The sequence below is a fragment of the Miniopterus schreibersii genome (genome assembly GCF_964146895.1).
Source record: "Miniopterus schreibersii genome assembly, chromosome: 1".
In the NCBI taxonomy this organism is placed as follows: Eukaryota; Metazoa; Chordata; class Mammalia; order Chiroptera; family Miniopteridae; genus Miniopterus; species Miniopterus schreibersii.
The window spans coordinates 199,550,870-199,575,104 of record NC_138101.1 but is presented as its reverse complement, the minus strand read 5'-3'; the positions used below and the strand labels follow the sequence as shown (position 1 = coordinate 199,575,104).

Sequence of the window (24,235 nt, the reverse complement as noted above, 5' to 3'; positions counted from 1 at the left end):
GAGGCCCCGCCCGCCCGCCCGCCCGCACCCCTCTGCCTTGCGGGGCAGGCGCGGGCATGCCCTCCGCTAAACAGGGCTTTTGGTGGCTGTAAGGCAGAAGTCAAAGCTAAACTGTGTTCTCCTTTCTGTGTTCAGTATATTCCACAGCGTGTTCCTGCCTTTTGAATGAACTCAGTTCACTGAAATTTTCGGTTTTAATTTTGACCTCATCTGGCAGAGGCAAGAGCGCAGGGCTGCTATACCACCAGGCGACCGAGGTGAGCAAGAGCGCAGAAAGCGGGCCATGAGGAAGGAGACATCAGCAGAGCTTCAGGGAATCAGGAACAGGGTCGCAGACTTTCCTTACTACAGTGTAAACAACCCCCCAACTGTGTGCAGCATCAAGAAGTAGTTCTGTCTCCCCTTGGACAACTGCCTATCCTAAAACAGCCAGTTTTCAGGTAAAGAATGCCCCTCCCTGACCCCCCAAAGAGGTCCTCACTGCATCACCACCCATGGAGCAATACACCCAACCCAACTCTAAGAGGACTCATGAGCAGCCTCTGGTAGCAGTCAGGTGATGTTTAGCACTGAAACTCTCTCCTCGGCTGTGCCGAAGATGCAACTTCAATGTGACTCCCTCAGGATGTACAAAATCCTTACACCAAGAGGAAAACCGTCATGAGGGTTTGGGTTTCTTCAGCGCTGCCAGGCTACGCTAAGGGGCAAGGGGGCCCTGCGGGCTGCCAGACAATGTGAGGCTCAGTTGAGTTCATTTTCTCCATAACCACAAACCCCCAAGGTACAGCCTTACCTTCGTGACCCAGAATCTGCATCTCTTGCTGTTCTAGATGACACCATAGATGAGCTAGCCTGGTTTCAGCTGCACTGCGCTCTACACCGCCGTACAAACCGGGAGCATGAGGCACTGTGTGGCTAGATCGCGGTGATAAGGAACCTGCAGGAGCAGCTGGTGCGCACAGAGGTGTGAGCCACAGCCTGAGTCAGAAACCCCGTGCTCGCCCGCTCTCTGTCACCAGCTCCTCCTGGGACCTCAGGCAAGTCGGGAGCCTCTCTGCTTTGGTTTCCACAGCTGTAAAAAGGGGACTAACAAGACCTGTTTGCAACTCATTGGAAAGACGACGGTTAATGAACACTTGCAAGGAGCTTTGAAGATCAGAAAGGTTCCTGGGTGTTAATGACAAACATGTCCCAGCATTCTCCTTTGGTGTCCATCGAGCTGCGACCAGGAGTACCGAAGTGCTCCCAGTATACTTCTCTTCTCAAACAACGGGGAAAACCCGGGGAGAAACAAGCGAAGGAAAGGCTTGGCGCCCGGATCTGTGCAAGGTGGCAGAGAGGAGCTGATCGACTCTCGGGCTGTGCCTCGTTCCACACACACTGGGCTGGTATAAATATTTACTCGGGCAGCATGTGGTAGTTACCGTGGATGCCACAGTTAAGGCTATTGACTGGCTGATAAGTTCCCGTTTCCTGCCAAAGAGCGCTCTGCTGAACATACTTCTTAAACCTCCCTTTATTATTATTGTTTTTAACATTTAAATGTGAAGTATAGCATGAAAACTATTTTGGGGGCTTAAGTTTATCTTACATTCCACTTAAAAGCTCTCCCCCTTTTTAAAAATAGAGAAAAGTCTCAAATAAACAAATGCTGAAGCCCATCAATTATACTAAGTAACAAGACTACAGACTGAGCTAGTTTTCATAAGGTGGTATCTGGCTTCACATAAACAGGTGCACACATACGCACTCCCCCCACGTGTACTTTTCTAACCTATGGAGGCAGGACAATCTATGTTCATTTAATTGGATACTGATAATTGCACCTCGTATCAAAATTAAATGCAAAATTTAAGATTAATATGCATATAATGCACAACACTTATTAAAAAATGCAGGATCCATAACCACTGCATTGCACTATTTGAATAAGAGAGTTCACATGTCTTAGGAAATGGTCATTTCAATACCTGAAGGCCTCACCTGGAAAATAAATAAAATAAGAAAGTGCTTGAGGGGAGGAAGTAGGGACAGAGGAAGTAAGAAATTTCAGATCATAAGCTTAACTTTGGCTTAAAGTGTAAACTTAAGTTAACCTCTGTTTAAAATGAGTAATACTTTTTCAATATGTCATCTGTGACTTTATTTGCAAAAAAAAAAAAAAAAGCTGGATTTATTAGTCTTAAAAGCCCTCCCTCACGGGGCCGTGGCTTGAGTTTTCTACAGGCACAGCAGTCTCCTGAGGGGGAATCTGTGCATCCTCACTGTGTGGTGTCCCGGGGGCAGCAGGCTGGAGGCAAGCTAAGCGTCTTCCTTTCAATTCCCCCCAAAGAAGTAATTCAATCAAGTGCATTTTTAAACCTGACATGTGCACAGGTGCAGGCAGGGATGGAGACTTCATCAAGGATCCCAGGAAGGACCCCAAGAAGAAACAAAAAATACTATATACTTCCTATGAATAAATGCATATTTATATTATTTATGTGAAAACACACATGCTCGTGTGTCTGGAATGATACACAGCAAACTCCAAAGAATTTACTTTGAGATGGCCGGGAAAGGTAGGAGACTGATTTGGGGGATAAGGCCAGGGAGAATTTTAGTTTTATTTGTAATTTTTTAAAAATTTAAAAGTGGTTATCTTCACATATGGATTCTTTAAAAAGATCAGAAGGAGATAAAAGGCAGCTAAGGCAGAAAAGGCGGCTCCAGGTCCTGGGGTGACTCCACTGCCCATTGCACAGGGGCTGGGTGCAGCCACTGCCTCACTGTGGCCCAAGAGGCCCGTTTACATTATTAGCTGGCTAATTAATGAATGGGGATTTTTTTTCAGGGGGAAGAGAAAAAAGACAGAAGTTTGTGAAAATAGGGTCAGGGTAACATCCAGCTCACACTAGAGAGATTACCTGGCTCAAGGGTTTTCAGTGTTTTGGTGTCAGGACCCATGCACACTATAAAAAAGCATGAAGGAGCCTGAAGAGCTTGGGTTATGGGGGTTAAACCTATGATGCTGACCAGATTAGAGAATGTTTAAAATACTTATTAATTCACTGAAAAGAACAAGAATGGGCTTATTTCACATTAACTTAAGTATCATTAGAAAACGCCTTCATTAGAAAACTAGGAAGGGTAGCCCTCTTGCATTGTCGCACATCTCAGTGTCTGACCTGGCAGAAGACAGGGGGCTCACATTTTGGCTTCTGCATCCAGTCTGTTTCATATGCTGTTTTGGCTGACGTTTCTGAGCAAAAGCCCAGCCTCACATAGACACGTTTAGTTACAAAAGGGAAGTATTTCAATGGCCTTAAAAAAAATTGTAATGCTCTTTGATTCTACACTAAGATTCAACAAGTGGCAGTTTCTTAAAGATCAGCTGCACCATGGAACCTGAAACCGTGCTGGTTACATGCTGGGTGTTCCAGTTACGTCAACGCCTGGGCGCGTCCTGCACTGGAGCGGCTCCTCTGCCCACGCCTGTTCTGCGGCAGCATCTGGCCAGTGCTGGCGTGGACTCAGACAGACCTCCTTTCCCTGTCCACGTCAAGAAGCCGCGTGTCAACATCACTCATTCCCATGGCAGCGGTCAAGCTCACGCTGGCAGATTCAAGTTCTCCAAAACCCACATTTTTGTTTGCAAGCTCGAATTTTATCACAGGCGACCAATGGGGTCACTGTTGTTTCCCTCGAGTTGACAGGCTCACTTTACTCCTTTTTGAGGAAACGGCCTGTCAAATACTCAAGTCTTAATAACCACCCTGTCTGCCTTTTGTTCTTTCAAGTAAAAATGACATTCCTGAGAAAAGTGGCTAGTTCAGCTTGCAACTCACAAGGCTGCCCGTTTCCTGGAGACAGCACTGTGCTCCGGCATGCCGAGGGCTTCACGTGGACTCTGCGTTCATCGCACAGTGTGAAAAGCTGTGTACACAGGATTGAGAGTCAATAAAACTAAGCATCTCATGCTTCACCCGGAATTCTTAGGTCGGGCCGGAGCGCACCTGGGGGAGGACAGTGGCGCTGGCTGCACACTGCTGCCCTGCTCTAGGGACAAGGCAGCCTCCGAAGCTACCGCTGCCTTGGCACATGCAGGCAACTGGCCACGCAGCGAAAGGGCAGCCGCGGCCTCGCAGACCCCCGGGAAGTGGCTCTGGGATTCCTCCGTGGCGCTGCCCTGCGTAAGGACTGAGGACACCCTCACAGCTTCCGAGCTCTGAGAACACGGCCAGCAAGTGCCGCCCCGGATGAGCTCAGCTTGTTGCATAAAGGTGAAAACAAGTCCCAGCTGTACATATGGACGGACATTGTGGACAACACACACACGTACATGCCACCCTCCCCACCAAGAACCAGGCACCAGCAGCTCAGGGAGAGCTGGGCTTGTTTCCTGAGTGAACATTCCTCTTCTCCTTAACTTTCTACAGTAAGTCAAAATACTGTCATCAGAGCACACTGCTCGTAGGTAACACAACCAGCAGACCAGAATCCAAATCTTGTGCCCTAGCCAGTAGCTCAGTTGGTTAGAGCATCGTCCTGATACACCAAGGTTTTGGGTTTCATCCAGTCAGGGAACATACAAGAATCAACCAATGCTGCATAAATAAGAGGAACAACAAGTTGATGTTTTTCTCTCTCTCTCTCAATAAAAATAAAAAAAAGAATCCAAGTGTTGCACTAAAAGTTCATCTACATCAATAAGACTGAAAAATCTAACCAAACAGTGTTAAAGCTCCAATTCTATTAAAAATATCACAGCATTAAAATGTGAAACAATAAGATATAAGGTGACGGCTGAGATCCCACTTAGTTCATATACTGTCTCAATTAAAAAACCTCAACACAAAAAACGAATCCAGGAGTTTCATATTCTTGATTTGACAATAAGACAGGAAGTTTTTGGAAGTCAAGTTGCTAATGAACAGAAAGCAACGTCTGCATTAAAAACAGCTAAAGGGAAGTGACAAGTGAAGTCGTCCTATTTGTGACAATCACATATAACGTCTCTAACTTCTAAATAAGCCCTTATGAATGTTATGTGAAAATGCTTTTCTTCAGAAGAGCTAAAATGGGCAGGCGAGGAATGTGTCTAAATGCTGGTCTCTTATTTTACTTAACAGATGGACCCACGGGAGCAACCGCGGAGCAGTCTGCACCCTGGATGGAGCCGCCCTGGAGATGGGGAATGGGCTCATCCTACGAGGAAACTTCACATACACAACCCCGCAGCAGCCACAGCACACACTCCAGGACTAGGATGGCTCTCATTTCTTCAGGTGGTGAAGTGACAGGAGAAACAAAGACAGGTAATAAAGCGAGTGTGGTTAAGGTGCTGGTTCTGAGGTGCCACATGTGACCTAGGAAAGGGAGGACCGCGGCGACCACCAGCACTCTGAGTCTCACCATCTTCCCCACTGTATACAACCTCACTCATTTTACCCTCACTGAACCCAGAGGCAGTCACCTCGTTCTCATGTCACTCCTGGGTCCAGGCACAGAGAGCTGAGTCGCTTTCCCAAGACTAGAGCAGGGTGGGGTGGGGGTGGGGAATCTCACCCCAACCCTGTGGTTTTAGAACCCCTCCCTGCCCTCAACCACCAAGCACCCTGCCTCTCAAGTTCAGAGGGAACCTTGGTTTTCTCCTACAGTGTGCCTTAAAGGCTGTTGCCCTTTAAAAGACCAATAAAAATGCCAATAAACATCAAAAAAGGTGTACACCCCCAAAATACCGTTTGGTAAGATAATGCAGCAGTGGTCTGTGCAGCCACTAGGAGTTAGCAAGGGGCCGTGCCAGCAGGTGGGTGCCCCTGTGAGGCTGCAGCACCCAGGGGCCACTGGTACCCAGGCGCTGGCACAGGTCTCAACCTTGCCCATCCACATGGCTCAGCCTGATTATCTCACTGCCGGCCACTAATTTATCAACAATGAAATAAAAAGGAAAACACAGGAAAAGCCGAAGCTCGAACATAAAAGGCCACTGCTCACAATTCAGGAAACAATTCTAAGTAATGACATTTTTTCTGCACATTTTCCCTAAAGCAGAACACTTTAAACACTTTAAAGATACTTTTCTCCAACATTATGGAAAAGTTTAAACCTGCAGAGAAGCTGAGCGGACACCGGAACACCCATTCCCCAGATCTGGCAGGTGCTCGCATTTGAGCACCCTCGCAGCACAGCGGCTTTTCTCTGTTGTCTGAAGTCCTCCCGGAGATGGCGCTGGGCCCTCCTGGACCCGCCTGCAGCCCTCAGGGTAGGACAGCCTGACAGCGGCCCTGCTGCACCTGCCATTAAGAGGGTCAGAATTCCCCAAATGCCCCAACAATGTCTTCTGTGGTTTGACTTTGTTTTTTTAGAACAGAGATCCAATACAGATTTGCTCACTGTATTTCACTATTACATCTCTTAAGTTTGGTTTTCTAAGCTGGAAGAGTTTTTGATTTATGGATGAAGCAAAGCCAGACGTCACTTGCTGTATTAGCCCGCTATCCTTGTGCCCTGAGCCAATGTCTTCCTGACTCGATAGGCCTGTCTTTCAGTACATCATGAGAGGGCGAGCTGCCCGTTTTTCAGAGTTCTCTTCTCCGTCTCCACATCCTTGATGGCACTGTCTCCACTGGACAGGGAAGAGGAGAGGAGGGCCCCAGCAGACTGGTTACCAGTGCCAACTTTTTCAACCAGGCACCTTGCACAGCTTCTCATGAGCCTGACAAGTACTATTTAACTGACCAAGTAATTATCTAAGAAATACACCAAATAACTATGCTTTCTGCGTGGTCATTCAGAGAAATAACTTTTTATTTTCAATCCACCAGAGCTCACACTCAGAGATGGTCTCAGATGCCATGAGAAATACCCAGCTGACCACGGCCTTCCCCAAGATGCTATGATTCATGGAAATGAGAAAATTAAGCCAACGATGCACACCTGGCCGACTTCGTGAGATGGGACAGCAGGGAAAGGACATTTCAACTCTCCCTCATACCAAGAATGTGCGCGTGGAGCTTCATAAACTCTCGCTCAAACCTGAGATGAGTGAACTCCAGACACTCAAACATATTCCACTACAGAAAACATAATCAGGAGGTACAGGTGACGGGAGCTTTTACAGCCACCCCTCAACACCCTGCCCTGGCACCTAGGGAGCTGGGCTGACTGCCACTTTATTTATCTCTGTGGCCCTGGGCAAAAGGGTGCCCCCTGCTCTTCTAGAACAGACCAGTGACACTGCCTCACAGTGCTGGGGCTCAGCGGGAGAACAGAGGGGCGGCCGGGCCCTGGCCCACACACTGGAGGTGCTCCATACGTGTGCCCCCCTCCCAGGACAGCCGACCAGGCAGGGGCACTGGACTTGGCCTTCCAAGCTGGTGACCTTGGGAAGAGAGACGGCAGGACACATCCTGCTCACCTCCCAGGAGGGGACCTGTGCTGTACGGTTAGAGAACCGCCCTGCCATGACGCGAGACAGATGGGGCCAGAGGTCGCATGTACCCAGCCACTCTGCTGGTGAGGTGTCGGTCCTTTCCTAGGCTTAAACACACACTTTTCTTGACGACTAACTACCTCCTTTTTCTCTTACTCTTCAACACAAGTAATATATTTTAATGGACAATTCTTGGAGTTCAGCTTTGCTGCAAGCCAGGAGTCATGATCAGATGCTGTACCCAAGTTTGAGGGCAGACCAATTACCAGGGGTGGGCAGGCTCCAAACAAACATGCCCCCTCCCCTGTGCTGCTCTGGTTAAGTGCCACACCTCAGGAATACAGGAGAAACTCCTTACACAGGGGGCACTGCAGGGAGCTCAGGGCAGGGGGCAGGTACGCAACACACAGGTGCTTGTGAAGAAACCCGCAGCGGCTGCACTCTTCAGGGATGAGCCACTGGCTGATCTTTTGAAGGAAGGGTCTTTTGTTTTTGGTCATCACTGGAACACTTTTCCTTCCTGATCTGGGGGAAGGAGGGTCATCCGAGGCATGTCCTCGCTGGCATTCCCTGACTGCACATCAGCAGGCGTGTTGTCCGTGGAGGGACCCATGTGTGTGCGCAGCTTTTACTAGTAGCGCCGGCGAAGCCATTAGATGGAGCGCAGCAGGAAACGGCACCGTGGAGCGCATCTTCCCGACGGCGTCCTGCACGCTCCTCTCTAACTTTTGACTGGGAAGGTGAAGGTTTCCATCTAACCGGTGATCCAGGAAGACTCGTGAGACAAACTTCTCTATCATCAGACCCCCACTTCCCAGGAAGAATGCGTTTACACAAAACGTCATTTGCTCTCTGGCTCCCACCAGTCTTTCAAACACAGACGCACAGACGGGGAGCTTGCGAACGACCAGAGCAAGACGAGAGCCGTTAGCAGCTTTCTGAGGCCAGAGTAACAGCCCCTGGAAAAGGGTCAGACAGCTTCTTCCTCTCTGGCCAGCGGCGTCTTCCTGGCTTGGCTCTTCCTGCCTTAGCCCAGCTCTGGACGTGAACGTGAGCTCTATGGAGGGCCCAGCTCCCGGAACCCCGCCAAGCCACCAAGTACAAGGAAGACCACACGACACCTATTTTGCTAATCTTAACAGGCAACTAAAAACTTCAAGCAACAGTTCCGGCAGGGGCTCAGCTGGTTGGACCAACTGGGTTGGTCACCAAAAAGGTTGAGGGTCCAATTCCTGGTCAGGGCACATACCTGGGTTGCAGGTTCGATCCCCAGTTGGGGCGCGTATGGGAGGCGACCAATCTATGTTTCTCTCTCACATCATGTTTCTCTCTCTCTCAAGTCAGTAAAAACATATCCTCAGGTGAGGATTAAAAAAATTCAAGCAACAGTCTAGAACAGGGGCCCGAAAACGATGGCCCTTGGGCCCAATGAAATATGCCACCTGCTTTTGTACATGGAGCTTTACTGAACACTGTCACACCCCTTCGTTTACTTACTGTCTATGGCTGCTTTCATCACAGCCAAAAATAGTGACTGCCCAGAAACGGAAAACACTGTCAGTCCCACCCAGAGCTGTGCTGTCCAATACAGCAGCCACTAGGCACATGAGCCTACTTAAATTTGAAATAAAATACAATTTAAAATTCAATTGCTCAGTGGCACTAGCCACATTTTAAGTGCTCAACAGTCACATGTGCCAGGGGCCACCATGGCAGTGGACAGACAGCACAGATAACATTTCTGCTGACGAGACAGCTCTCCTGGCCAGCGCGGGAAGTACAGGATTTAAGTCATCAAGCTAAACTCACAGCCGTCGGGGTTCAGGCACTTCCCTCCTTTCACCAGCAGAAAAGTTTACACTAAGTTTCAACAGTATGTCCCTTTCACATGTGAGCTTTTTAGAATATGCTAACTGGAAAACAACAGACCATCTAATAGGAGGAAACTACCCAGCCAATTGGGACTCCTAATCAGTGTAGTGATAGTATTGATTTATTTGTTTACTTGACTGCCCCCTGCGTGCCCTCAGGGACCACTTTAAACTCTGGGAAAGCCAGGCCATCACCATAGCTTCAAGTTCCAAGTTAGGACCCTGCTTGGCAGGAAGAGGCAGGGACTGAACAAATATCTGTATAATAAATGAAGAAATGGGCCCTGGGCACAAAACTGTCACACAAAAGAGGCTGCCGAAACAGATGGGTGTTGATAAGGCCTTGGGAAAAACCTGCTATTAATCCTGTGGCAGAGGTTCTACAAACAGCCCAGATTTCCATTTTAAATGAGGTGTTTTTTTTTTTTTTTTACCATCTAAACAAAGGCACACAACTGTCTGGGTTTGGGTCCTGGCTCTGCCACTTACAGGCCCTGTGACCTTGGGCAGGTTGTCCCTGCCCTGTGGAAGACTCTCCTAAGTGGGAAGCGAGGTGTCCCCAGGGAGGGAGGGCCCCTCAGTGCTGCCCCTGGGCCCTTTCCCAGCATCACTACACCAGGTCCCGCACACCAGGGCCCCTGCTGGGTTTCCACTGAACCAGGGTTCCTCTGCTGCACTGTCTCAGTCACTTTTAATGACCTGACCCTCACTGGACACACAGCAGAGCTACTAACCGGACATTAAACTGATCAAGACTCTACAAGCCAATATAAATAAAATACTTTGCTGAACCTCTCATTAACATGCTTTCTCTTAGAAAGTCCTCATGAGTAAATCAAGCACTCTTCAATTAGAAATTAGAAAGTACCCCCACTGTTTGAATTAGAAATTAGTTTTAGGTCCCTAAAGGTGACCCCTTCTTAAGAACTCCAGTCCCTTCAGGTTAGTGCACTCCACCCCTTTCCCTCTGGTTAGAGGGCAATCAACCAACCACTCACCCAACTGCAGAAAGTACAAACAGGCCATAACGAGGTCTTGGAATTAAAAAAAAAATTAAAAACCCAATGTGGTGTAAGATATAAAGTCAAATGATTTCATTTCAGAATAAATTCATAGTTCAAAAAAATAACTGGTATCCTGTCTAATAAAATCAGAAAACTCACAAACCCAAAATGTCTATTATTGATAAGATACTTTAAAAGTATAAAAATGTAGATTTTATATGCAATACAACCATCTTCTTGCTAACTAGTGTTTCAGAACTAACTTAAATGTAAAAACAATGGCATGTGTTTTTGTCTGCTTGGGTCTGCAGCTGAATTACCTACAGGCCATGCTCGGCAATGGTTGCTGTTTCCTGGGAGCGCTGCAAAACAGTGAATCCACAGCCCGGCCTACAAGTTGGCCACTGTGGACTCTAATTTCCACCCTCTCCAGTAAAGAGGGTTGGAGAGAAAAGCAACACCCATTTTATTCCAACTGACTGGGTCTTCCTGTGCGCTTATCTTCCCTGGGTCCACCCTGGGATCTGGGAAACCCTGCCCGGCATCTTAGTCACACGGACGTCACCGAGAAATTGCTCCCCCACCCTTCCTTCCCACGGGCTGCAGAGGGGATTCCGACAGGTCGAACTGTCTGGTTAAGGCACAGCTGTGATATTACACATTTTAAAGTGTTCGGAAGAAGTGTAACATCTATTTTCTATTTAACTCGATTTTGAACAAAATTTGCATGACAAATGTTTTAAAATATCAACTAAGAATAAGCACACTCCACCACCACTCACATTTCGATGTTCCTATTATTGTCTTTTAAGCTAAATTTGTGTTAAGCCAAATTTTGTATAAACTATAACAGGCAAACTGTAATTATTGAAAGTAACCTATATACACACTGAAAACTTGTTGCCATGTTAAATTTTAAAGTCAAACGGCAATACAGTCAATTTAAATGCAAAATAGTTCCCAGGTGTCCAGGAAAGCGCTAACATTTCAGAAATCATGACCCACAATGGATTTCAACATTTCAGAGCACAGATGTATGTCTCTTTTAGGCTCCGCAGCAAGAAGGAAACAATCCTTTTAATGGAAGTTCTTTTCTAATGGTTTCTGCACATTTCCTGACTGCAGTTCATCTTTAATTCAGAGATGTGCCCCCGACGCCGCCTTTGCAGTATTAAGCAACACAGATGTAACAGAAACTCTGTGGACGGACAACTTGGCCAGGCACTGCCACCCGCCTCTCCTTCCTCCCCCCACCCAACACCTTCCCCAGGCGGTGACTTCACATCCTTTGACATCAGCACAGCTCGGGAAGGGGGATGGGAGAGCGAGCAGAAAGCAGAAAAACCAGCTTTGAACTATGCATGCAAGGCCTCTCTCAAGACTCAAATTCTGTGAGTAGACTGTAAAATGCCCAACTGCAGGGCCACGCCCAGCCGCCCCTGGTCCCGTCTGCAGGGCACCGGCGACTTCTGCGGGAAAGGACTTCCTGCTGGTCTTATCTGAAGCACAATAGCCATTTATTAACCAGCCACGGAGGCTCCCACTCGGGGAAACGCACGCTGACTTACCTCGAATATGGAGAAGGGCCACGGGCTGGAAAGGCCCGTTGGAGTTGGCCGCATCCACCACCATCCTGCCCGCTTTATTACATGTCAACATCTAGACTCGGCGGGGAAGGCAATGGACTCCTTAAGGCAAGAAAGCAGCCTCCATTTTAGTTTAAAAAAAAAGCCAAACTGAAGCTCTGCAGCTGGAGGGAACTGGCTGCCGCGTGACGTCAGCAGCATGGAGCCCGCCCATTGGCCGGAAGCTGCAACTTAAAATGACACTAAGAAAACCTGCAAATGGAAAGAGCCTTCTGTTTGCTGTCAGCGTGCACGAGAAACCTGGGCATTTTCGGCTTCTGCGGTCTTCATTTCAATAACTTTTAGGCAAAGGTCCCATCTCTCAGGGGGCAGGACCGAGGCCACAGACCCGCCAGACTGTAAACAGATGGTCTGAGAGCTACCAGAACAAGTGTGTGTGGGTGTGTGTACGGGACCTGACATTTCAGCAGTCCCCTAGCTGGTACCCCCAAGTAAATGGATTTTTATACCCACCTGGCTGCCTTCTATTTTTAATTCTAATGACTTTAATGTCTGTATGTTAGTTAGCATTTTGGCAATCCCGGTTTTTAAAAAAATCAAATGGCTATTCAAATATTACACAGTCCCAATTCGTGAATTTGGATTCTTGTCAACGTCTCCTGCCACCAAGTTATAAACTTATAACCCGTAAACACTGGCTATTCTCCAGATCTAATTTTTATTGGAAAAATTCAGTTAAAACTTAAAAAATTAAAAATTGTATGGAAAATAAAAAATTTAAACAGCTAGAAAGTAGTTTAAAAAGTCAAAATAAAATTCAGTGTTTATTTTTGCATTTTAAAGATGTCAACATATTAGGATCGTTTAAGTTTTAGATATTTTGTTTACATTAAAAAATTTAAATTAAAAATATATTTCAATTATTTTTATGGAGCTAGTATTAAAAGCTTTTGTTCAGATCTTAATTCCCTATCTGTAAAAAGGGTTAATGAAAAAGCTGTCAATTGGAGTACTGGGGTGGGGTGTGTGTGGGGTTGGACAGATTCCCCACAAAAAAAAATAAAAATGTCATTATGAGCATCAAATAAAAACACATAAACTCTAAGAAGAATCTCTCTGCAGGCAGAACTTAAGAAAGTCCTCACTTCTTCACAAGCACAACTAAATCTGTCTGAACCACGTCTTCTCTTTTTATAATTTCTCACACCACTCCTCCCACCCCACTTACTTCTGAACAAGAATGCAGAAAACGCCCTGGCGGGTATGGCCAGTGGTTAGAGCACTGGAGGGTCTCTGGTTCGATTCCCTGTCAAGGGCATGTACCTCAGTTGCAGGTTTCATAGTCGGGACGTGTATGGGAGGCAAGCAACGGATGTGTCTCTCTCACATCGATGTTTATTTCTCTCCGGCCCGCCCCCCACTCTCTTTAAAAATCGATGGGAAAATTATCCTCAGGCGAGGATTAACAAAAAAGATTAACAAAAAAGATAAAAGAATGCAGAAACCCTTTGGCTCCTAAACATGCTCACAGTGGGGAGAAACATCTGGACACGACTGGGGTTAGCAGTCACACCTGCACGATGTTCCCATTTCACTGTGCGCTGTTCAAGGTGCTTATTAAGTCCCCCTCACTAGTAAGAATGTAGTTTTTACTATGTGTATCAACAGCCATTAAAAAAACAAACAACTGCCCTGGCCTGGGGGCTCAGTTGCCTGGAGCACTGTCCCGTACACCAAAAGGCTGGCTGTGGGTTCCATTCCCAGTCAGGGCACACACCTAGACTGCGGGCTGGAGCCCTGGCCAGGGCGAGTATGGGAGGCAGCCAATGGGTGTTTCTCTCGCTCTCCCTTCCTCTCTCTCTAAAATCAATAAAAACATATCCTCAGACGAGGATTAGAAAACCCCCCCAAAAACAAACAAACAAGTGAAAGTAACCAAACCCCACCCTGGCCCTTCCTTCCGCAGAGCTGAGGATGCTGCTGGAGCCCACAGCTGGCCACGAAATTATAACAAGCAATGGGGAGTGGCCAGCGGTGCGGGGGCCTCCCGCCTGCCTGGCTCCTCTGCCATGTGGACGGCCTGTGCCCGGAGTCAGGTGATGTGAATTTAGATTCAGGGTGCTGACCCTCTGGGTTCGTCGGAGGTGGGTGAGATGGCTCCCCAGGATTCGCTCCCTCAGACTCACCCTCACCCCCTCACCCAGGGAGTGATGCCAGGTGAACTCAGACTTAAGTACAATTAGGAATGAGGCGTGCAGGGGGCTTGGCAATGGGTCCAGAAGCACATGCTTACTGCAGGTCTGCACTTTAAAAAGACAGACCTGCCCTCAAATACTTAATTTTTCATCTGAGATGAGATGGGGAATGTGCCTGTCCTAAGACCATGCTGATGAACTGGGATGCAGAAATAAGGGAGAAAACTCCTAGAATCCTTATGTAAAACATTCAGAGTAGAAGTGAAAGAAAAAGTGAAGACATTTCCTGATGGTCTCAGATCAAAGGAACTCAACTTTCTCTGCGACTCCCGTGCTCTTCTGACACCTTATGCGTATGTAGTTTTTTAAAGAACTGAAAGACTGTGATCTGGAAATCACCCATGAAACACACTCTAAAATATAAACAAACAAACCATAGCATGGGGAAGAAAAAACTTGAACAAATGAAAATAAGGTATGCTTCTGGACTGGAAGTATAAATACTGTAAACAGGCTGGTGTTAATTCTTCCCCAAACTGGTTTACAGTAAAATTCACCTGTGTCTCTTTATTTTTCTGGGTAGTTGACAAAATAATCCTGAAGTTCACCAGGAAAAGTAAGCAGCCGGAAGAATGAGAGCACTTCCAATGAGAAAGGCCAGTCCTACCAACTATAAAGGGTATGACTTAGTGACGGTGTGATATGGGCTTAGGGGCAGGTGGATGGGACAGAGGCAACAGCCTCAAATCGATAAAAATACTTACACAATTGTAATACCATGATAAAGAATGAACCTCAAATCAATGGAAAGGGTGACTGGTTCGCTATATGTGGGGAAATCAATTTAAGTCTTAACTGCATGCCAACATAAGATCTGAGTTGGGTTAAACAGTTAAGTAAAAACAGACTGAAATGACAACTTCAAGTCTCCACTGCCTTTAGAAGAAAAGGGAAGTGGACGTCAGTTTTCAAGCAGAAGCAAACATTTAAAAACACCGAACCCCTAAGGGATATTGCTCACATTAAAAAATTTCAAATTTCTGCATGTTCCCTCTGAAAAACAAAAGGAAATAAAAATGCTACAAATGCAAGGAATTAATATACTATAACTGATTAAGAAAAAAACTGAGGTCTCAATGTTTAAATGATTCAGTTCACAAAAGAACTATAATTAATAAATGTATGAAAAAGTATTTTTTGCCCTAGCTGGTCTGGCTCAGTGGTTAGAGATTGGTTCAAGGACTGAAGGGTCCCGGGTTCGATTCCAGCCAAGGGCATGTACCTTGGTTGCAAGCTCAGCCCCACCTGGAGCATGTGCAGGACGCAACCAGTCAATGTGTCTCTCTCACATCGATGTTTCTCTCTCTACCCCCTTCCACTCTCTCTAAAAAGCAACGGAAAAAATATCTTTGGGTCAGGATAAAAAAAAAAAAAAAAAAGTATTTCTTCACCTATCAAATCAGCAATAATTTTTAAGAATGATAATTACTCAATACTGGTAAAAGCAAGCTATAACCCTCCCGACAAATCTAGAAATGGTTCTGATCCCTCTGGAAAATAATTTGGTAATATGTGTCAAGGTTCTTTAAGTAATTTTACTTCTGGGAATCCATTCTAGAAATACAGTAGCCATGAATGAGCATTACATTTTCTTAACTTTTAAAAATTGTGCTAAAATACGCATAACACAAAATTTATCATCTTAACCACTTTTTAGTGCACAGTTCAGTGGCACCGAGTACACTCACACTGCTGTGTAGCCATCGCCACCACTCATCTGCAGGACTCTCATCCTGTGAAACTGAAACTCGGTCCCCAACAAACAGGACTCTTCATCCCCTCCCACAGCGCCCACACCCACCATTCCACCGTCTGTCTATGAATCTGACTATTCCAGGGACCTCATATGAGTGGAGTCATATAGGATTTGTCTGTGACAAGACTATTTCACTCAGAGTAATGTCCTCAAGGTCCATCCATGTTGTCAGAGTTTCTTTCCTTTTCTGGGATGAATAATATTCCACTACATGGATGAACCACATCTTGTTCCATTCATCCCTTAATGAACACTGGTTTGCTTCTGCCTTTTGGATAATATAAATAATGGGTAAACATACCACAGGCGAACAAATGTCTATTTAAGTCCCTGCTTCCAATTCTTTTGGGAAGTGGAAGTGCTGGATCATATGGTATTTCTAGTTCTAATTTTCTGATGAATTGCCGTGTAGTTTTCCACAGTGGCGGCATCATTGTACAATCCCACCAACAGTCACAAGGGTTCCAATTTCTCCACATCCTTGCCAAGGCTTGTTATTTTTTTTTTGATTGATTGATAATAGCCAACCTAATGGGTGTAAAGTGGTATCTTGCTGTGGTTTTGATTTGCATTTTTCTAATGATCAGTGATGTTGATCATGTTTTCATGTGCTTATTGGCCATCTGTGTATCTTCTTTGGAGAAATGTCTATTCAAATCCTTTGCACATTTTTAAACAGGATTGTTTGTTTTCTTATGGTTGAGTTCTTTTTTTTAAAATATATCTTTATTGATTTCAGACAGAGGAAAGGAGAGGAGGAGAGTCAGAGATAGAAACATCAATGATGAGCCCGGCCGGGCGTGGCTCAGTGGTTAAGCGTCGACCTAGGATCCAGGCGATCGGGGTTCGGTTCCCGGTCAGGGCACATGCCCAGGTTATGGGCTGCAGCCAATCAATGACTCTCTCATCATTGATGTTTCTATCTCTCTCCCTCTCCCTTCCTCTCTCTGAAATCAATAAAGATATATTTAAAAAAAGAGAAAAAAAAAACAAAACATCAATGATGAGAAAGTCATTGATTGACTGCCTCTTGCACACCCCCTGCTGGGGATCCAGCCCAAAACCCGGGCATGTGCCCTGACAGAGAATTGAACCCCGATTGCCTGGATCCTAGGTTGACGCTCAATCACTGAGCCACGCCTGGCAGGGCGAGTTGTAGAAGTTCTTTATAAATTCTGGATATTAATCCCTTATCAGATAAACGACTTCCAAGTATTTCTTCCATTCTGTGGGTTGCCTTCTCACTTTGTTGACTGTGTCCTTGGATGCAGAGGTTTTACATTCTGATGCAGTCTAATTTATCCTTTCTGTTGTTGCTGCCTGTGCTTTGGTGTCACAGTCAAGAAATCATCGACAAATCCAACGTCACAGAGCTTTCCCTCTATGTTTCCCACCAAGAGTTCAGAGTCTTAGCTCTTATACTTAGGTCTTTGATCCACTCTGAGTTAGTGTTTGTGTGTGGTGTAAGGTAAGGGTCCAACTTTATTCTTTTCCAGGTGGACATCCAGTTTTCTCAAAACCATTTCTTGAAGAGACTGTCCTTTTCCCATGAATGGGTGGCACCCTTGTTGGCAACCATTTGATCGTATGTGTGAGGGTTATTTCTGGGCGCTCTATTCCACTGTTCTACGTGTCTGTCTTTATGCCTGTACCATGCTGTTTTGATTACTGTAGCTTTGCAGTAAGTTTTGATATGGGTAAGTGTAAGACCTCCAACTTTGTCTTTTTCAAGATTTCTTTAGCTATCAGGGTCCCTTGAGATTCCATGTGAATTTTAGGATGGATTTTTCTATTTCTGGGAAAAAAACACTGTTAGAATTTTGACAGGTACTGTATTGAGCCAGTAGGTCCCTTTGGTCAGTACTGACATCTGAACAATGTTAATCTTCTGGCCCGCAGACACAGGTGTCTCTCTACTTATTTGTGTTCTTTAATGTCTTCACAACACACTGTATAGACTTCAATGTCCAAGTCTTTCACCTCCTTGGTTAGGTTAATTCCTGAGTATTTTATTCTTTTTAAGAGCATCACACTTTTATTTATGATTCTGAAATATCAGAAACTACCTTAATGCAAAGGGATTATATCACACAGTAAAATACTATATAAAAAATATTTATAAATTTGTAAAATAAAAGTGTAAGTGAAAAGTATAATTTTTTAGAAATAGCATAATCATAAATAAAAAAAAAATACTCCCCATATATTAACAGTAGTCACTGTTGAGTGTTATGGCTACAAATGTTTTTCTTTCTGAAACCTCTCTATATTTTTCAGTATTGCTAAAATAAGCATATAATACTTCCATGAAAATTAAAAATAATGATTTTTGAAAAGATATACAGATTAAATTACAGTAGGGAGAAGCCCTCATCACTGCTGTCTCTCAGGGGTAGGCTGAGAACAGAGAACGTGCTGTGATGGGAAGCCAGGCAATAGGATGGAAAGGGCTGTTGTAATGCACAAAGGAGATCATGTACGTAAAAACACACACAAAAATTAGCCTCATCAGGCATGACAAACTAAACCGACAAGGCAGAGGATGTCAACTCCCGTCTGGAAGGATCAGTTATGGATGACTTGACTATTTACTGAAAGGCTGTCAACGCTGCGTGGAACCCATGTGCTCCTCCTGGCTATAGGCTCAGCCGCTCCCTGATGCAACAAGCACCCAGCAGTGCCACCCAGGAGAGGCTCCAACGCAGTCGCAGCCATGTAGCTGGCACCAGGACACAAGTTTTCATCACCTGCTTGGGGAAAGGCCGCCTTGAACAACCCTGGGCTGGAGGTCCTTCCTCATCTGTGAAAGGGGTATATGTGTTCTCCCTACTTCTCACTTGTTAGGAGATGGGAATATTACGACGGAGGGTGGGTGGTGGTGCTATATGGCTCTGCTGGGGTGAAGAGCTCAGGAGAAAACAGCTATGACCCAGGCAGGATCCCACCACACACTGTCTCTCTGGCCATGACAAGTGAGATGCAGGCAGCAGGGGAGCAGGGGACACTGATACACTTTAGAAAGATCCCTCAGGCTGCAGTGGGGGGTGTGGCAGAGCCACATTAAGGCTCTCTGCTTGGATTAACCCCTCCAGGAGGCCTTCCCTTTCCTTCCCTGGGCCCAGGCTCCCTCCCAGTCCAGCCCCTAGGCGGTGCTCAGCACAGAAGTGCGCAACCAAAGTTAAGAGAATGGATGAATCCAGGAGTAATGCCCAATTCTGACCCTACAAAAACCCTTACTACTCTTAAACACCTTCCCTGTGGCACAGAACTCTGAAACATGTGCCATCTGATCGCGTGGAGGAGAACTCCTTCTTCCCCCCAACACGGAAGCCTGGCTCAGTCTGCCAACACTCCAGTCCTGCACTCCAGTCCCGCTGTGACGGTCCTCCTTGCCTTCTGTGGCTCGCTGCCTATCTGTGACACCAGCCCCTCTCCTCCCTCACCCTGGCGCACTGGGAAGGGCTTGAGCTCACTCTGAGAAGGGGTGCAAACAGCCCCAGGTCTCAGTGCATTCCCAGGGACACCGCAGGTCAGCATCTCTGTGCTGCTCCAGAACTAAGGTTTAGAAAGGAATAATCCTCCCTTCTCTGGTGTCTCTGTCACTTCGTTTTGGTCTTTATTTAAAAACAAATGGCCTATAAATACTTCCCACTGGTCTTCTCTCTAGGGAGCATTTCTGAATACAGCTTTCAAATTCTAGTTTCTAAATTCAGCCAAAGGCTTTATTTTGCACATCCCCAGCAATTCTGTAGGAAAAGTAAATATGTGCTCACTTTAGTGACGAAGTTTTACATCTGCTTCATTAAGAGACAGTAGTCTTTTCGGACCCAGACAACAGGCACCTTAACTGCAGGCGCGGGCGCTGTCACTGCTTTAACTGGAAACCGTGTGTGACGACATATGTTTCGTCGGGTAAGAATCTAACCTAAAAAATTTGGCTTCACTTACAGTTTAAAATAGACTTTTTCCTTAGGCAGATCAAAGCTACCTGGCATTCAGCTGTGTTCAAAGGTTGCCAGGGAACTTCCTGCTGCCAACAGCAAGGGCAAAGGGACAGGCGCTTGTGGTGTTGATGTGAGCAAGTCCTGCAAGTGATTAGAAAGGGTGGACCAGCAGGCCCCGGAGGACATGGAGGGGACAGAGGAAAGTTTCTCCGGAGTGCTGTCAGGGGACCTGGGCTGGGGAACCTTCAAAGCCAGCAGGTCCCCCAGCCCTTCCTTGTCCTGAGGAGGCGGGAACGAAACACAGAGTGGACAGAGAACACGTGATCTACCCAAGTGCTTTCGTGTCAACTTGCAGTGACAACCCCATTTTACAAAGGACCTGAGGCAGGGGGAGTGATGAACCTGGACGGAGTCTGGCTGCCCCACGAGGGGTGACACTACAGCAATTCTGTGGAAAGGAACAGGTGGGGGCCCGAAGTGCTTTACATTTCTTCAGTAAACGTGTTTCTGGGGCCCTTGACAGATACTGGTCCAGGTACCACGACAGACGCACAGACCGCCTCTGCCCTGCCACGGGGAGGCTGCAGGCAGCATGCGTGGTGGGCGAAGCAGTGCGTGCAGAGCGCTCTGAGACCCCAGGCCACGCGGGCGAGGACAAGCAACAGGCCCAGCCACGCAGGTGCCACTCAGCCTGCACAGGAAGGAGACTCTGACAGATGCTGCAACGCGGATGAGCCTGCGGACGTCATGCTCAGTGGAAAAGCCGGTCACAAAAGGACAAACACTGTATGATCCACTTATGAGGGACCGAGGGGAGTTGAAACCACAGAGACAGACGGTGGCTGCCAGGGGCGGGGGCGATGGATGGATGAACAGCACAGGGGTTTGGTGGGGTGGTGAACAGACAACAGTGACGGGCACAAGGTGTTGTGAATATATTCAATGCCACTAAGTTACACACTTAAGAATGGTTAAAACAGCAAATATTATGCTATGTATATTTTACCACAATTTAAAAAAGATAAGGCAGGTTCCAACCAGGGTGGTTCAGGAGACCCTGGAGGGGACAGAACCAGCAGGGCGGGGAGGCTGCCTCTGGGGAAGGCAGGCACCGAGGAAATCCATGGGGCCTGGAGGGACTGGACAGGATGGGACCATCCTAGGAACAATGTGCTGGGGGCGGCGGGGGAGGGAGAGAGAGCGTGTGCTGAATGTAAGGTGCTGGGAGAAATCCAGGTGAGGTTTGGGGAAGGCCTGAGCTAAACATTCAGTGTGTGATTACAGCTACCAGCTGACACCAAACCCCAGCCAGGCTCTGCCCAGAGGGTCTTGCAGAGGCCTGAGACTCACCCATGGAGTAACAGCCACATCTGTGGCCCGAGAACAGTGGGCAGGAGGGTTCCCTGAAAGGGCTGGGCTGGCTGTGGCTTGCGGCTGGGCTCAGGCTGTTTGACGTGAGACCAGCTCTCGCTTATTTACAACAGCAGCCATGATGGCACCTCTGCTGCCCAGCTGCTAGCAGAACACAGCCAGGAGGGGCCAGAGCTGGACAACCATGGAGGGGAGAATCGTCTGGATCTGCTGTCGTCCTGATCACTGCTCCACGCTCCACACAACCCAGGTGGACAGTAAATACCTGCTGGGAACTGGCACCTGCCTCACCACGTCCAGGGCCACTCCCGCTCATTACTGTGTCAGGAGAAGACACGGAAATCAAGACATGATAGAGGACACAACTGGACCACAGAAGAAAAGCCTGACGAGAGCAGTGCCTGCTCTGGGAACTGCTCTCTCCATTTCTGTTATTCTTCAACTAATGGGCAAGAGGCTAAGCTCCTCTAATTCATGTTTAGGCAGGAAAATAATCCCCGTGGTGGCAAAACTTTCAACTGTATCAGAAAAAATATTGTGCTGAATGAGGCTGAAGTATTATATTTTCACAAAAGGAGGGCGAGAAATATAAACTTTTAACTGCGACTCAAAAGCCAGTTTTTAGAAATTCTAGTAAATTCTCCCAATAATGTTGCAACTTCTTTCCTAAAAGACCAAATATTTAAGTCCTACCTTGTTCTATTTTAACTTTGACCCTCCCAGGCCTTTCTTTTCTAACACAGAGAGAGTGCCTCAAGAAACAGAGCCCAGAATTAATCTAACCTCCCGTAAGTCACTTAAAGAAAGTGGTCTCTTCATTTAACATTTAAGACTTCTACCTTCTAGACCAAAAATGTTAAAAAAGGGGACTAATTCAGAAAAATCTTTGCATAAACAGGGCCTGGAGAACACATTCAGTCTCACTTAAAAAAAACCCAAAACTGAAATACAGCTGACATACAACATCACATTAGTTTCTGGTGTGTGACATAGTGACTTGGCATTTTTACCCCTTACACAAAGATCAAGGTAAGTCTAGTAACTGTCACCGTACAAAGTTATTACACTGTTACTGACTATATTCCCTATGCTGTACTTTACATCCCTGTGACTTATTTACTGCATATCTGGAAGCATGTCCCTCCTCACCTCTGTCCCCCGCTCTGGCAACCATTTGTTTGTTCTCTGAGTCTATGAGTCCGTTTCTGCTTTGTTTTTTAGATTGCATATATAAGTAAAGTCACATGGTATTTGTGTTTCGCTGACTTATTTCACTAGCCTTAAATAAAAATAGGAAATACTAAAGCTTCTAAGTGACCCCAGGACTGGGACAGGCCTCTCCCGTGCTCGGGGCAGTGTGTGTACGGTGTCATCTCTGGAAAGTATGCATGAAGGGCTCTTGAAAATGCATCTTTGGTCCAGTACTTCTGTTCCTTCAATGTAGCTTTCAGAGGTTCAAGGATGTGAACAATAAGAACAAAGGACTTACATTACAGCCCAGTGTATAGCAGCACAAAACCCGGGGTGCCCAGAGAATGGAATAATAAATGGATGTTAAAAATCATGCTTCCATTTCCATGAAAGTCAGGAATAGACAAACACATCCACTTGCACTGCCGCACGGAACCCCTTAGTGGAATTTTCAGTCAACTCAAGAGAAAGACACCAGAAATATGAGAATCAGGAACAAAGAGGTGAGATTATCTTCACGTGCAAATCTAGTTAGATACCTGGACACCCAAGACAATCAACTGAAAAACGATTGCAAACAAGAAGATAATTCAGTAGGGGAGCAGCTGTGGAAGACACAACTCTACAGCCTTCACATAAACAATCAGCAACTATTTGGAAGACACCATGGGAGAGAAGACCCCATGTATAGTAACAACAGAATATCTGGGCAGACACTTACTAAGTAATGTGCAAAACCCACAGGAGGGAAACTTAAAAACACCCTAAAGGAAATGCAAGTGGCCTTGAACAAACGGAAGGATGCAGCGCACTCTCAGGCAGGAGGCGACAAACATCCCCAAGAAGCAAATCTTCCCTGGATGTTTTTAAAATCTGATGAGATCCCAATAAAAACACCAACAATGAAACAGTCAATTCATAGTTCCTACTGTTTGTAATAATACTAATGTTGTTACTGTGAATTGTTTTAATAGGATACAGCAATAATTATGTCAACAATGTAAGAAAGACTTTCAGTGTAAGAGATAAAATTATGAAAATTCAAAAACAAGTGAAAACTACAATGTTAAAGTTGAATTTGAAATATCAATATGAATGCACAACTAAAAATATATTTATATTTATATCCTAGCTTCTTTAATGGAAAGCACCTAAGAGCAACAACATCGGCCCAGTAGCAATGAGCACCCTCAGTGCCCAGATCTTGGCCTCTTACTGTTCCCCACTGCAAGGCGCGAGGGCTCTCGGAAAAGTGGCCGATTCCAAGTCGGGCTGGGAAGGCACACACAAGCCGAGGGACATCGTATGTGTCAGAAATCAAGGAATCACAGAAATGAAGCCATGTCAGAAAATACACAGTGCTTACAATTATGCATCTGCATGTCGGAAAAATTAATGACTAAACACACTGAAACCAATGAAACACATGAGTCTATAATAATATTCAAAAAAGAGAAAGCCAGGAAAAAACTTTGAGTTTTCAGTATTTGAGGAAAAATGGTAACTCGGCAAAGAATTCAGCTTATCCTAACTTGCCAGCAGGAACTATGATAAAACCACCACACATCTCCAGCTGGTAAGGAATCCCTCTGCTGTCAGGAGGATGCCAGGCGAAATGCTGAGCTCCCCAAGCGAAACCACTGACTCGGCGAGGGCTGGCCAGCGGCGGGCACGGAGTGAGCGTGCCGGTGGCAGGGAACACGCCTGGCTGGAGGCCAAATATACCTTGCGGGTTACCACTGGTATCTTTTTAAAAAAAATCCTCACCTGAGGACATGTTTACTGATTTTTAGAGATAGAAAGGGAGAGAGAGAGGGAGAGAGAAACAATGAAGAGAAAGGGA

The 24,235-nt window shown here is 46.2% G+C and overlaps 1 protein-coding gene across 7 annotated transcripts in view; it reads right to left on the bottom strand.

Moving 5' to 3' along the window:
- The window catches only part of PPP2R5C (protein phosphatase 2 regulatory subunit B'gamma), a 115,043-nt gene that overhangs the window by 67,559 nt on the left and 23,249 nt on the right, over positions 1-24,235 (bottom strand). Inside the window, exon 1 of one of the 7 annotated variants that reach the window (XM_081119054.1) lies at positions 11,858-12,119. The exons of 3 other annotated variants lie outside the window; for them this stretch is intronic. In XM_081119054.1, coding sequence (XP_080975180.1) covers positions 11,858-11,948 — 91 coding nt within the window. In that variant the 5' untranslated portion in view covers positions 11,949-12,119. Of the gene's footprint in view, positions 1-11,857; positions 12,120-24,235 lie in introns of those variants that run through there. 3 more of the 7 variants (XM_081119056.1, XM_081119057.1, XM_081119055.1) reach the window with 3 other exon arrangements.